The sequence below is a fragment of the Abrus precatorius genome, unplaced genomic scaffold, assembly GCF_003935025.1.
Source record: "Abrus precatorius isolate BTA unplaced genomic scaffold, Abrus_2018 Scaffold2, whole genome shotgun sequence".
Classification (NCBI taxonomy): Eukaryota; Viridiplantae; Streptophyta; class Magnoliopsida; order Fabales; family Fabaceae; genus Abrus; species Abrus precatorius.
This window is the reverse complement of record NW_020874362.1, coordinates 34192027-34208081: the sequence shown is the minus strand read 5'-3', so window position 1 is coordinate 34208081 and position 16055 is coordinate 34192027. Positions and strand designations below refer to the sequence as shown.

At 29.5% G+C, this 16055-nt stretch overlaps 2 protein-coding genes across 2 annotated transcripts; one reads left to right on the top strand and one right to left on the bottom strand.

Moving 5' to 3' along the window:
- Positions 1-1242: 1242 nt before the first annotated feature.
- LOC113859891 (uncharacterized protein At4g04980-like) lies at positions 1243-5220 on the top strand. The gene is made up of 9 exons (XM_027492555.1): positions 1243-1308; positions 1708-1953; positions 2052-2147; positions 2237-2363; positions 2483-3773; positions 4103-4268; positions 4367-4531; positions 4795-4947; positions 5044-5220. The coding sequence occupies exons 1-9, from the start codon at positions 1243-1245 to the stop codon at positions 5218-5220; spliced, it is 2487 nt and encodes an 828-aa protein (XP_027348356.1).
- A 4766-nt stretch (positions 5221-9986) lies between these two features.
- Positions 9987-11977, bottom strand: LOC113857975 (polyphenol oxidase A1, chloroplastic-like). Its single transcript, XM_027490341.1, has one exon. It carries the CDS (start codon positions 11975-11977, stop codon positions 10118-10120), a length of 1860 nt encoding a protein of 619 aa, XP_027346142.1. The 3' UTR covers positions 9987-10117.
- Positions 11978-16055: the final 4078 nt, after the last annotated feature.

Genomic DNA, 16055 nt, shown 5'->3' with positions numbered 1-16055 from the left:
AAGTGTTTATTTTTGTATTTGAAGTATATTTTTGGAATGGGTGTGTCTATAGTATAAGAGATAAAATAATGATAGACAATATCATAAACCACGTTAATTTTTAGTAAACAGAATTTTGTAAAATAGTTGTGAGCTGCTTTGTTAAAAGAACTACTTAAAGTACACAAAGGAACCCTTAACATGAAAGTATAGACCTGAATATCATGAATTCAAAAACGAACACTCTGGCATGGATAACCATAACATTTAAACTAACTGAACAAACTTGTTCGCCTCTTTGAATTGTGTGTGTATAACTACATTCAATAATGACTTATTGGTTGAATTTTTATAATGTTTGGTAATACATTAAAACATTTTTTTATTACAATAACGAAAAAACTTATTGTCTTAACTTCTGGATTATATATAAAGCAATTAATTAACATGCCAAAGTTTTCTGTGAAAAACACAATACACATATGCATGTAGGCGTGTTACTATGTATTGGATATTTGATTGGCTTATTAAGTAGATAAGATATATAAAAGATCACTTTAAGAAATGATTAGGATATCATTCTATTAATAAAATTCAGAAACATTATATGAAGAAATTATTTAATTGATTACACAAGATAATGTCTATCAGTTTGTTAGAATAAAAGAGAAAAATGAGTTAAATATAGAAATTACAAAGCAAAATATTGAGAACTCCTATAATGTGGCACCTCAATCTCAAGAAAAGGAAGCTGTTAACATGCTCTTATTTTTAGGCATAAGCCAACCCTTCATATGAACCTTCCTAGATCAGTTAGCCGTTAATGATGAAGCACAAAGCATAAACACTAAGCCATACCCGAAAAGGCCTCGAACTAATCCATTAGATAGGAGGAGGAAGGTGTCTTTATAACCTTCCTCTTTCGTTTTTCTCCCTTGGCTCTCTCTTCTGAGAAAGTTCCATTAAAATTCTGATTAGCATTCGTTTCTGCATCAGACATTAATTAGGATTAACCCTTAATTGCATGCATGCATGCATACCTCAAAAATTCTATCACCAACCCAATTAATTTGGATATTCTTTTCTCAAAGGTTTTAACACAGTGCTGTTGTTAATTGTTTATACAATTATTTTAAATATCTTTTTGTTTTCTTTTCTAATTAATTAGCATGATTATACGTGTTTTATGAACGTTGTGGTTGACATGAACATTACTTTTCTTTTGTTGCAGAATTAATTTTCAGTCATTTTCAGCAATAGAACATGGCGGCCGTGGGGTTCTGCGGTTTGAAGCCATTGCTCTTTCGTCGCAAGACGAACATTTTCGAGGTAAAATTCTATCCTTCACTATTTCCTTCACATTTCGCTACCACTTTTTTTTTTTTACCTTAACAAACCCAAAATCTTGATATTGGGATTTTGGAACTTTTCCATTAGTAATTTTGTTGTTATTTAATTTGTTTTATTTGTATGGTATACGTTCCATGTTTTCAGAATTCAAGGAAAGTTGGTATTGTTGCATTGTCATCTGTACTTTTCAGTAATCAAATTTGTGTTAACATAATTAATGGAAACATCGATTATTACATGTTTAATTGGAAACTATTATTTTTTAAAAAGTTGAATGAAGCACACAATTACAAATCCTTTCCGAGATGAAATCATGAAAAAAAAAAAATACGTAACATGTAACTAGTATTAGTATATATGTTGGAATTTCAACATTAGCTATATGAAACACTATCGAAGTTCTGGGCACCATTCATAACGCATAGCCACTTGCAGGGAACGAAAGGATCGAGCACGCCCAAGAAGTCTTCAAAATCTCAGAGCAAAGCAAATGGAGAGTCATTAGAATTGTCATTTGTAGGAGCAGACCAATTGATTTTAATGGTGGAGATCCATAAGAAGATTTTGGCATTCAGGGACATCATGGACCTAGCTCCATGTAATAACTCTGATTCCTTACGTGAGGTGCTTTTTGATTTCTTTCTGTTTGATAAATGATAGCATTAATCCCCTCATTATTCTTGCCTCCTTCACAAATTTGTCTTTCATCTGGCATACTACAGATACTCATGAGAACCCTGCAAGATGTGCAAGGGCTTTACCCAGGGATTATACCAAGAAATGAAGTTTTAAAGATTAAGGACAAACCTATAGACCAGGTTTCAACATTTAGCTGCACCTGAAATTATCCTAATCATTACCCAATTCTTAGCTTCCCAAATACTAAATTTGGACTGTTTTACCCCAGGCAATGGCCTACTTCTGCAAGGCATTGAGGTCTCTTGGAGAGTCATGGATGATGAATAATGATTGGATGGATAAGCTCAATATCGTAATGCCATCATGCAAGGATAACAGCAATATGCGTCAATTGGGTATGTTACTGATATGCTTATAATCCTTGTCAAATGCAAAATGTCCAAATTCAGAGTCATAATAGTCTTAACATTAGAATTTTTCACAATCCCACCGCTAAGTTTCATTTGCTTTGCAGGTGAAACTATGGTGGCCACCCTAGATTGTTTGATGAAGTTGGCAAGTGAGAGGTTTGATATAGAAGAAGATGACCAAAAGAAAGAATTCAGCCCAAGATCAAGCTCATTTGGAAAGTTTATAATGCGCTCTTCCTCCTTTTCAGATGGTAGCTTCTCTGGCTGCTCTTCTCCTTCCACACCTAGATCTGTCCTCCCAGAATTGATGAGATACTCTTCAAGAGGAGACAGTCCAAGAAGTTCTTGTGCCTCACCACTTCTTTTGTCTCTCAGAGTTCAAGCTGTGGGAAAGCTTAATCCAATTGATGTAAAGCGCTTATCTTTCCACATGTCACCAACACACATCCACAAGACAGAAGATGAATCAACAGGAGAAATTGAAGTGGATGATAAAACGACAAATCATGGAAAGGACTCATCAGAAGATCTAGTGTTTCATTTGGACACAACAGAGGAATCAAATAGCACAAGTGATGATCACAAAAAAACAGCTAAACCTCAAGCTATGGGAGAAGTGGACCTTCCACTATCTCCTAGACAACTTCAACAACAATCTCACGAACCAGCACAAACACCTCTTCTACAAGCATCAGTACCTGCATCCTTATCACCTTCTCATCTATCCTCACCCCTACCCATTCCCACACCATCTATTATGGCACAGCCAAAGACTGTGCCACAACCTCCCCCACCACCTATGATAGTGTCAAAGGCTGTGCCCGCACCACCCCCACCACCCATGATAGTGTCAAAGACTGTGCCCACACCACCCCCACCACCTCCTCCGCCGTCCATGCTAATGCCAAAGACTGTAACAATACCAACAACACCTGTGGTGAAGCCAAATGTAGCAATGCCACCACCACCTCCACCATCAGTACCCAAATTGGAGCAAAGTGCAGCAACAGTTAGGATGCCTCCACCTCCACCACCACCAATGCCTCTAAGTTCGGGTTCAACAGCAACAGTTTTAGCTCCTCCTCCACCCCCTCCACTTATGCCCTTGAAAGGTGGATCAGTTCCTGCACCTCCACCGCCCATGCCACGCGGTGGAAATGGAGGTGCCCCACCACCACCTCCTCCTCTTGGAGCAGGAAGATCCTTGCGCCCCAAGGCAACTAGTAAACTGAAAAGGTCAACACAAATAGGCAATTTGTATCGAACTCTTAAGGGAAAAGTCGAAGGGTCTAGCCTACCTGGGAAATCTTCTGCGGGTAGAAAAGGTGCAATTGGAGGCGGAAGCACTGGAGGGAAACAAGGAATGGCTGATGCTCTAGCAGAGATGACAAAAAGGTATGCTCTTTCAACCATCCACAACACCAAAAATCTTCCAAGTAGATTATGTAATTGTGTTTTTGTTAATAGACAAAACTTACGTGTAACTCTTTTTGTCCTGTTTGTTAATCAAAATTAAAGTTTAATATTAATAAAAAGTCAGCATTCAATGTTGTCAGCTAAAATATATATTATTAAAGTGAAATTTTAATTTTAATTAAAAAATAACACTAAAAGTACTTCATAATGAAGGGTGCTTGAATTTTATACTTCATTAATTTGAAGTCCTTGAACCAAATGTCTAACCCCTCAATGTGTTTCTTTTTTCTATCTTTTTTATTATATAGATCCTCTTATTTCCAACAAATAGAAGAAGATGTTCAGAAGTACACAACACAAATCATAGAGCTAAGATCTAGCATCACTAATTTCAAGACAAAGGAAATGCCAGAACTGATCAAGTTCCATAAACAAGTTGAATCCGTTCTTGAGAATCTAACTGACGAATCACAGGTGACTTCAGATAATTCATGTCTCCATTTAGTTTCCACTTCCATTCATAGGTGTGGGTTCTTTCATTTACAATGGTGAGCAATTGTGTTGCTGCATAGGTTCTATCACGGTTTGAAGGTTTCCCCACAAAAAAGTTGGAAGCCATAAGAATGTCGACAGCGCTATACAACAAGTTGGATTCAATTCTTACTGAGCTTCAAAATTGGAAAATAGTGCCTCCCATGGGTCAACTCCTGGACAAGATTGAACGTTATTTCAACAAGGTGATTCAAAACAATTCAATTTATTTAACAGTTTGATTAACCTCAACCTTTAAGCTGACTTAAGCATCCAAAAATAGTAAATTTTTATTGAAAAATGAAGTATATATTACAATAGAGATACAAAAGTGTAAAAAATACTTATTTTTTTAATAAAATTTTGCTACTTCTAAATGTTAAACTCAATTTTAAGAATTAACATAAATCGTTTATTTAATTACTTTTGTCCTGTACATCCATATCTCACCTAAAAAAGCAACATACAGATTAAAACCGATTTAGATGCTTTGGAACGAACTAAAGATGAAGAATCTAAGAAGTTTAAGGGCCACAACATCGAATTTGACTTCCACATTCTTATAAAGATCAAGGAAGCATTGGTGGACGTTTCTTCCAATTGCATGGAGTTAGCACTTAAGGTACCCAAGTTAGAACTAAGGAAATCAACACAACTACTTTTGACCAAACCATGAACTTAAATTGACTTTGTTTGCATTTGCCTAAACTCTACACAGGAAAAGCGCACTGCTGCAAAGAGTGATGGGCCTAAAAAGGAAGGTGCTGCAATGCTTTGGAAGGCTTTCCAATTTGCATTTCGGGTCTACACATTTGCTGGTGGGCATGACGATCGTGCTGACAATTTAACAAGAGAATTGGCTCAGGAAATAGAAAGTGACCCGAATCATCCATGACATGAATACTTTATTTATATACTTTATATATAAATGTGTATGTGGAGTAAAAATTGACATGATGAGGTTCTTTGCTACATACCCATCATGAGCCCCCTTTTTTTAGTATCAAAGCCATTTGTATATTAAATGACCCTTGGCGATTTGGAGTTATAATTTTTTAATTTTGATAGGAGCTAGTCATGCTTGGAGAATTTTGAAAATGAATTGTGGCAACTCTGCTGGAAATGTGAAGCTAAACTTGAAGCTTCACTACTTTAGTTTGTGTTGTATATTTCTATACATACGTACATATCATTGGAGATTGAGTAAATGAATAATACTTTTGGGTTTGTTCTCTTTGTACCAATCATCGAACACTAGTCCAAGTAAGAGAAAACTATAAGAGATGGTATATATAAATAGGTTACTTTGAGACAGTACTTAGCATAATTATGAGAACAGGTTTGTTGCTCTTCAATTTAGTGCAGAGAAACTAACAACCACTTATTATTTAACTTATTTAAACAAAATAACAGAGGATAAGAGAAGATGTGTGCACAATTAATTTAGGGTGATTCAATCATAAAACTGTTAAATAAGATAATGATTAAAATGAAGATTTTAGAATACCACCCGCACTTTTTTTCTTTTTGTACTAAAAAGAAGAATGATCTTACAAAATCTTTATTTTTATTATTATTATAAGTATTAATAATGATAGCACGAATGGAGAATCTGAAAAAAAAGGTATGTCGTGATTTTTTTTCATAAATCATAAATTAACCATATATAAATCATTTTGTTTATCTTTATTTATTTTTAAGAAATAAATGTATATTGAACGGTATGTGTGCTTGAACATTTTATTTCTAATTATGGATTTTAAAAATGGATTATATGTGGTTAATTTTTTAGAAAAAATCTTACTCATCATACTAATGAATAATTGATTAAATTGTTTATTGATAAAAAAAAATATTCTCATTGTCAAAAACTGTAATGTGTCTCCAAACTAAAAGGATTTATGACTAATTTCTGCTTGCAATTTGTGATTCCTCCTGCCTCAAGAAAATTTAATGATAAGAAACTTTTTGCTAAATAAATCGAGCCTACATGTTTGAAAATAATGAAGTCTTACACTTTTGTGCTAACTCTTTGAATTTATTGATAGCTTGCTTGCTCCAAGAAAATTCGATATATTTGTAATTTTAGATAATAAAAAAAAACTCTAAAAGTTACATTAATCAATGAGGTGGAACAATAATGACATAAATAAATAAATAAATAAATTATTATCTGGAGAAATTATAAAAAATATACTTTTTAGATTATATTTAAATGAAAAGGAATAAAATAGAATAAAATTTTGATTTATTACTTGAATAAATAAAAATAGGATAAATAGAATGTAAGCTTTTAAAATAAATGGAACATTCACTATACATGAATGTGCAAACTTGACGTAAAAACTCAAATTAAATATTAAATATAAGTCACCATAAATCAAATTTAGTTGAACTAGAAAATTTTATAGAATAAAGTCTAAAAAATAAAATAAAATAAATACACCTTGCCCATAATTTTCAATGTATTTCAACTTGATTCGCCTATAATATATAATCTGTGAATACAAATTCTTAAATAAAAGTGCTTTTTTTAATTGAATGAAAATAATTTTAAACTGTATCTCTTTCTCATTATACTAAGTGATTTTTTCAAATAAAATATTTTATTTTTAATTCAATATTAATTAAAATTTTGATTTTTTTAATTTAATATTTATCTCTTTATTTAATTCTTTTACGAGAATCTTTCTGGAAGATTTTTCAAACATAAATACTTTAAAAAGTTAGTTTCTTTTACTGGTGGTTTTTTAATTAAGACTATTATTTTTTAATTCTAACAAAATTATTTTAAAAGATAACCTTTTTTATTCAGAGCTACTTTTACCCGCATTAAACTATGTGACCTGTGCGCATCTAATTTATAACTTTTATACGATTTCTCAATTTTTTATATATATACTTTTGTAGGTCAAATTTGTAGGAGAAGAATTTTGGTGATGTTGAACTAAAATTAAAGTTTGATGTTAATAAAATATTTTTGTTTAATATGATCGCAAATTATTAAAATAAAATTTCAAATATGATTGATAATCACCTAAATTTGTCCATTTTGGTAGTTGAAAGTGTAGAAGCACAATGGTCAATGGTCCCTTTCTGATTTGAATTTAGCATAATAACACCTTCAGCAATTGATTAACTCATATCGCAACATCAAAGTGTGGTCCCTCACAAAAGGCCTGCCATTGCCCCAAATCTTTCAATGATTATTGGCTTTCGCATAAATATCTCTGCCCGGAAAGCATTTGTTTTATTGAAATTGTAAATTCAAATAAAAATTATAATAATACACTTTTTTTAATACATTTTAAACTTTTAATTAAAATTTATTAAGATTTTCATTTATTAAAAATTATAAAGAAAGTATTATGACTAAGCCTTCTTTCTTTCTGTCGTATTTTGTTTCTCCCTTACGCACGAATCGATTACAAAGTTCAAGTTTTTTTTCTACGGTAATTCAAAATCACTGTCATTTTCCTTTTGCTTCTTTGTCTTATTTGAGATAAAATAATCTTTTAGTTTCTGTATAAGATTTTTTTTTTATATAATTTAATTATTATAAATAAAAATGTGTATATTAATTTATATATAAAAATTTATTTTCAATTTTATTTTAGTTGATGTTATAATGATGTTATCTTTCTCCTACGTGATAAATAGCTCTACAATATGACGAGTTTAAATTATCTTTTAGTCTTTATATAATATTATTTTTAATGATTTAGTCCTTACAAGTAAAAAAAATTGCATATAAGTTCTTATACAAAAAATTATTTTTTATTTCATCTCTATCATTATAATAACAATTTTATATTAGTGTCAAGTGTTATTTTTTCATCATCTTCAAGAGAGTATTTCATATTCTTTAAATAAGACACATATTCTTCTTCATACTTTCTTATGTCCAACTTCATGTTTCGATTTATCTTTACACTATTATCACTTTTAACATTTTCATCTTTAATATCACTACTTGAGTGATTCATCATATTTTATCGCAATAATCATCCCTTCTCTTATCATTCTTATCTCAATAACTAAAATTTCATTATGTTCCTTTAAGTCGTGTTCAAAATCAAGAACTTTTTTTTCTCTGTATCATTAGTACATTTGAAAGAAAATCAAAATTACTTTCTAAATCATTATTTTTATTTATTTCTATAATCACATATTGACTATTTTAAAAATAAATGTTAAGATAAGCATGATAAGAAAAGCGATAAAAATTATTATGAAAATATGATAGAGTAAAAAGTAGTGATGTTTAAGATGAAAACACTGAAAGTAACACTTATGTAAAGATAAATTAAGATATGAATTAAGACATGAAGTCTTTCTAAGATAGCTTTTACATAAGTTGAAACAGTGTTAACTTGTATATCGAAGTTTGAGGTTATGAATTGAAAAAGTATGAAATACAATATAAAACTTTTTTGATGAATTTAGAATACTCCTCTAAAAATTATAAAAAAAATCTCACCTGATACTAACATAAAATTGCCACCATAATGATAATGGTAAGAACAAAAATTTTAAAAAATTATACAGAACTAATATAAATTTATTTACTTATAGGAATTAAATTAAAAAAAAAGTCTTTATAAGAATTAAAAGATAATTTAATCATGCTAAGTAAGATAGTTGTTTATCACACAGGAAAGAAAAAAATAATGTACTAATTATTGAGACAAAATTAAAACAAATTTTTTATATAAGAATTAAAATACAAATATTTTCCTTATAAAGACTAAATTATAAAAATAAAAAATATTATATAAGAACTAAAATATCATTTATCCCACCGTATTTTAACTAGCAAATAGTAGCAGAGCTATGTTGGTTTTATGCTCTATATATCTTTTGGATTCTTTGTGAGAAAAAAAAATTCAAGGTAGGTTTCTTAACATTTATGAAAGTGCGATATTTTATTTGTAAGAGAAACAATTCAATTCATTTATTTATTAATTATTGATGTATAAATCTAACTGTAACAAAAAAGTAATAGATAAATTGAATTATCATAGATGGATAATGAATTATCCATAAAATTTTATAATCTATTAAATTGAATAGTTTAAAATATATTACTTGAATATAAATCTTTAAAGGACGCATCTTAGACCTTATAGGATTGAATGTGTATAAATATCTAACTTTATTTTATAAAAAATATTTATTTAAAAAATATAATTTAATATATTTTAAATAGATGGATTAGATATTTAGCCATAAAATGGGTTGATAGATGAGTTAGATAAATTTTTATTAAATAGATTATTAATGGATTGAATTTTTTAATATATTTTTAGTGAATTATTAATTTAATTTTTCATCCAATTAAATTAATGTTTTATTTAATATCATTTGTGCTTCACAGTTCACACCTATATGCATCTATCATCGCTAAGGAAAAGGGGAATAGGAACATATGAAAGGCCAAAGTCTAAGGTTTCAAAGTCACGTTCAAAAGCAAACTCATGAAATTCTCTCAGAAAATACGCTTGATTTTCTTAGGGACTGAATTACAATTTAATTTTCAGTAGTTTCATCACTCAAATTTCCGTAAACCAACCATAGCCTTTCATTTAGTAAAATATTATATTTACGATTGTTTGTTAATTTCTATGCAAAAATGCGTCCTTGTACACCTTAAGTGCCACCATTAGTTCTATTACAGAAGTGCTAAACATATTGGTACAAATTCCAAATCAGTGTCTCTCTTTAAACTTGATCTTGCATGTTGGTAACAGTTATCCAAGCATGCCACAAGCTGTTTACAATTTTACTTATTTTCATTCGGCTGCAAGCTCTATCTTTATACCCTTAATTGTGACAAGTCCTTTCCCATATTTTGGAACCAATGTCACCACAATACTATCATCATTTTCAGCTTCCAAGTCTTCCAACAAATCAGTTAATCCCAATCTCAAACAAGTTTTAATCTTCTTGTTCTTGTGCACATGTGAATGAGGCAAACTCACATAGCTTCCTGCAAACTCCGCATTGCTAGGTCCTATAACTTTGTCATCTTCATCATTGATAAATACATCAAACTTCACAGCTTTATTCCTATCAAACTCAATCCCATCAATAACTAACACCTCCTCCTCCTCTTCCTTCTCCTCCTTGCTCCTCATAAGCTTTGGCCTTTTCACAATTGTACTCACTTTTGAATCCAATGTCAAAGGGAACTTAACACTCCTTGGTGTAGTCTCAGCAGCATGTGCTACACCAATGCCAAAATGTTGAGCCAATGCAAGCTTTTTAGCTTTAGACTTTCTGGGCTTTGGCTTAGTCTTAAGCCATGGAATTTCGATATCTTGGTAAACATACCCCAGTTTTGTTGTGTCAAGGGAATCTTTGACTTTCACACGCACAAGATTCTTATTCTCATCATAGAATAGAAAGCCAGATTCTAACCAATCAGGGTCAGTGAAATCCCTTCTTTTTCCACCTGGTACTTTTGTTTTCCATATGCTCCACATCCTATCCACATTGGAGTGATGAGAATAGAAAACTGGGTCTCTTGCAGCTGAATAGAAGATGCCCATGTTCTCACGATTCGATTGTCTCTTATCACCAGTCCAATCGTGGACAGGACCATGTGGAACATTCTCTAAAGACCCAGCACCAGGCTCAGAATCATCTCCAGCACGATAAGGGCTTCCAAGGAAGAGCCTTGGTAGTTTCCCATTAGAGACAACTTGCCTGTACATTATACTGAGGTTGGAGTTGATTTGGTCCTTCACATTTCCACTTGCATCGGGATCATCATCATCTTTTCTATTATAGTCTAGGTCTACAAAAGTAGGAGGTTGATGACCCACATGCCTAAGAGGGTCATAAAGAGGTGAATTTTTCTGTGTGTAAATGGAAGGAATCGTCATGCCTGGTGGATTATCCCAGTTCCAAAATTGAATAGCAAAGCTTGGATCACCAATCAAGGACCCCAAGATTCTCTCATAAAAATAAAGGTACCAACGGTGGTAAGGGAAAAAGAGCCAACAATTGTGCACTTGGATTTCAAGGTCAGGGTAGTTAACTTGGTGATAGGCACCATCACAATAAGCACAATGAATATTAGCTTGTTGGGTGAAACTGCGAGGGTCATTGGGTGGAAGGGCTTTCATGCGCTTAATGGCTTCCTTATATTTGGTTAGGTACTCATCATTGACCAAATGAGCAGCTGGTCTAACTCTAAGAGGTGTGGTAAGAGTAGGGAACTCAAAATCTATTGGTTTTGAAGATGGTAATGGTGGGCAACAATTGGTGGCTTTTACATCTTTTGGTAAGTCTGGTGGGCCACAAGTGATTAGGTCAGGAGGGGAAATGGGAGCAGCTATGGCTAAAGGGCTATTGTTGCTAAGAGCAGTGGCACCATAAAGTCCTCCAAGGCCAACGAGAACATCCCTCCTATATCCTACAATATTGTGGGATGGTTTCTCTTTATTGAAGTTTGGTGTAAAGTTGTTTTGGTTACTATTGCATGACACTTTGGAAACGTGATGACGTTTTGGTTTGCTATGTTTGGTAGATTGGCATGGTTTTGGAAACAGTGGGAATAGGGAACAAGAGCAGCATATAGAAATGGGAAGGGGTGCAGAGAAGTTATTGGTGAGGGATAAACAGGATAGAGGTGACGTAGAAGCCATGAAAATTATTTGGCTGATCTATGTTCTCGTGGCTGATCATATATATTGATGAATCTACATTATTGCCCTTCTATTTTTTTTTAAAAATGCCATTTTTATATATTATTAATTTATAAGGAGAATGAGATAAATAAAAAGTTAGTTAAATTAAAATAATTATAATAATTGATAATAAAAAGAATTTAAGATTTTAGTTTTATTTTTTGAAAAACTAACATTGATAGTAGCATTTAATTAGTACCGTTAATGTGGTTTGCACTCTTATAATCTCTGCGCGGTTGTCTAGTAATGATTCCATCTTTAGAAATAGAGATTTAGTGCAAACATAACCTTAGGCATGGCTAGAATTATAATTAGAAGGTGGAATTGTTCCAATGCTAGAATAAATAATTTTCATTTTTCTTCCTATGAATGGATGCAAAAACCTATTATATGTATTTAATCTTTGTGATTGATTTCTCTTACTAGGACTATATCTTTGTACACTAGTTAAAGTAAGTCTGCTACTCCCTTTTAATATTATCTTGTTGCTAGATAAAAATAAATATTTATTATATTTATGTCCATAAAATATTCAATTTATGATAATTATAAATAAAAGTTGTTTGTGAAAAAGTATAATCATCAAAATAGTAATAAAATAGATTTTTAAATTAAATTCTCATAATATTGTTCCATAAAGATTATTTTTAATTATAAAAAATATTAAGATTTAATTATTTGAATCTAAATAATGTGTGATAAAGTAAAATAACAGTATAAAAGAATTAAACAAAAAAAATAATTAAAAGATTAAGAAAACAACATAACTTCTAACAAGAAAATTATTTGAGATAAACTTATGATTTTTAATTTTATCTTTATACATCTTTATATTTACTTTTAGTTTAATTTCAATCTCAATTTTTTTATAATCGTCAACTTCTTATACTTAAACTATTAACACTAAGTGGTCATACAATACTAATATTCTTATTTATAAACTATTACTCACAATGATCATGTGAGGTAAAAAGAAAGAGAAAGCATAAAGAGCTTATGACTTTTTTAATTTAATAACAATTAAAAAAGAAAAATTAAGATTGGTCTACTTAATTCTTTATCTTATTTTACTCTATAAATTTATTAATTGTATGTAGTATAGTCGCTTGCAATGCAATCAATTATGATATATTAAGAGTAATCAATTCTTAATGTATAAATATAAACTCATTAAGATAAAAATCAATAAAAAAAATTGTAATTATTATTAAACATAAAAAACATATAAATAGTACAAAAGATCTATTATAATCCTAATTATAGATTTAACTACTCACACTGAAATAAACAAATAAAGCAATTGTAAGAAATTCATAGTCATTCAACACAAACTAAAGGAATCTCAAATGAAAATAAATGAGAAGAATTATTATCCTCCAGACATTATCAATGATCCTCACTATCAAATAGTTCTCAAAGTTATTATGATTTGATCTTCTAAAGATAGATTTTATTTCCAATAAATCTGTAATAATTAATATAAAATTATTATTAAAAAAAAGTCAAACATATAAAAATAAATTATAAAAAATACCTCAAAATATAAATTTAAGTTCATTAATTTATAAAAATATCATTAAAATTTAGTAAATTATTTGTTTTTACATATCATGAATTATAAGAACATTTTTTAACCTACCTATTTTGACAGTAGGTTTATTTTTGTCATTATATATATATATATATATATATATATATATATATATAAATTCTGATCCTTATTGACATTTTTTTTATCGTTGTTTTTTTTATATATAGCATTTTTTTATTTTAATCCTAGTATTTTAAATTTTTTATAGAAAATCTAAAATAAATAAAAATATGTTATATATTGTGATAAGAAAATACAGTATACATAGTAAATCAAATTAAAAAAAAAAAACTATAGAAATAACAATGTTAAAGAGACTCTTTTAAAAATATTTTTAAAAGTTTAATTATATATTTTTATAATAACCAAATCAAAAGTATAAACTTTATATAAGATCAAAATGATATTGAATACTGTGCTATCACGGGCACGAACGGTACAATTGATTAGTTTAGGATTCACAACTAGTTTTTGACTCTTGACAAACAGATCAGACGAAATTGCCACAAAATATATAAAAAATATATAAAGTAAAATTGATTGATACAATATTAAGTAATTTACCATCACTTAAATATGCTGTCACGAATCCAATTTCTAGCTCTATGCGAATGGAAAATATTTTGTTGGGATAGATCATACTAATTTTGGTAATCTCTTTGCCTCGGAAGCAATTATAAAATTTAATAAACTTGATTAAAGAAGCAACGGTACAATTAGGCTTATATTTTTTTTATACGTATATAAATACATAGTTTGTGTATTTCTACGAGTACGTCCGTACGGGAGTAACATCTTAATTTGAAAGGTCTCAGTGGACAGTGGTCCCTTCAGATATGGATTTTTCTTATTGTAATGTCGTTGGCATGCATGTGAATGAAGAATCTAAGCTTTCAAAAAATAACAAAACGTTTAAAATGCAATCCAATGAATATCGTCCTCAATGTCATTTTCAAATTTGCTCATTCATAGATTGCATGAATCTGTCCCAGTTTGATGGTTTTTTTTTTTTTTCCCTTTTATTCGAGTGGACAAGTGTGATAATAATGAGGTTATTTGGACAGGATTTTATTTTTGTTTTCTTAGGTCAATTGCCTAATAAAATTTATTTTCTTTTGAAAAAAATTATTTTAAAGATATATAAAAATAATTTATTTTATACATTTTACAAAAATTAGAAAGTATTATTGCTTAGTAAGGATTATTAAAAATAATTTTTTATTTCAGTGGATAATCATAATTTTTATTTTTTCAGCTATTTAAAACATCTCAAAAAAGCTAAAATAAAATTATTTTCACCTTCAATTTTTTTTTCATAATCTTAACCAAACAACTAAGTGTGTTTGGAGGGAATTATTTTGACTGATCATTTAAATTTATACACAATCACAAGACTATAAGTTAAACTAAAACTACTTTTGCTAGATTGATCTACATATTCAGTAGTTAAAAAATAGAGTAATATGTGAGTATCGGGTTAACATCAACTTACAATAAACAAAGATATAAAAAATTTAATAATTAATAATTTTAAAAACAAGTCTTTAATTCTTATAATTGAGTAAAAAATATTAATATATATTTCTTATAGAAATAATTATAGGTAATATTTTAAAAATTTTGATTTTTCAAGTTTCTGCTCGGTTGAGTTACCGATTTAATTCAGTTCGTTGTGACTCATTGAACAGGCCTACGTGTAGTTCATACTAATGGATAAATATTTTATCTAATAGATGTAGTCACAGTTCTACTCACACTTTGTTTGAATTAAGGGAAAGGAAGGAGTGAAGAAAACACAGGAAAGATGAGAAATGTTGTATGTTTGTTGAATGAAGGGGAAAGGGAGAGAAGACGACTGTCCGGGCCGGGTTTTTTCCTTTATTTAATTAATTTCAGTTTTAAAAGTAACATTTATATAATATAAAATTTCAAAAAAATATTTTATTAGGAAAATATAATAATAATGAAAAACTTATTTTTTATATTAAATTTATTCTTTTTTTATTGTTTTTCATACAAAAATTAATTTTTTTTTTCATTCTTTTTTTTTATTCATGCATATAAAAAAATAAAGGAAAAAAATAATAATATTCATTGATCCATACAACACTAATTGTAGTGGCTCAAATGTCAAAATTAGTTAAAATTACTCAATTTCCATTATGAAATAAAAAATGAGATTAAAAAAACACTTGAAATGATATCAGAGAATCTCATTGCTATTATTCAAAAAATCAAACTCATGTTTGAATTGAAAATTGAAATTCTGATGCAAGTTCTTCCCTTCATCAAAGATTTAAAATATATTTGATTCCTGTTTTGAAAACAGTTTTCTGTTTTTAAAAATAAATTTAATTTAAAAACAGAAAAATGTTTTCAAAACAGGAATCAAACATACCTTTAATCTTTTCGAACACTCTAACTCACTAGACTTGAGAAACAGAG

Excerpts from the sequence above, each read along its gene's own strand:
- LOC113859891 (XM_027492555.1), top strand. The coding sequence starts at position 1,243 with ATGGCGGCCGTGGGGTTCTGCGGTTTGAAGCCATTGCTCTTTCGTCGC. Across the intron at positions 1,309-1,707 it reads GCAAGACGAACATTTTCGAG|CTATATGAAACACTATCGAA; the intron begins GTAAAATTCTAT and ends TTTCAACATTAG. Across the intron at positions 1,954-2,051 it reads ACTCTGATTCCTTACGTGAG|ATACTCATGAGAACCCTGCA; the intron begins GTGCTTTTTGAT and ends GGCATACTACAG.
- LOC113857975 (XM_027490341.1), bottom strand. The coding sequence starts at position 11,977 with ATGGCTTCTACGTCACCTCTATCCTGTTTATCCCTCACCAATAACTTC.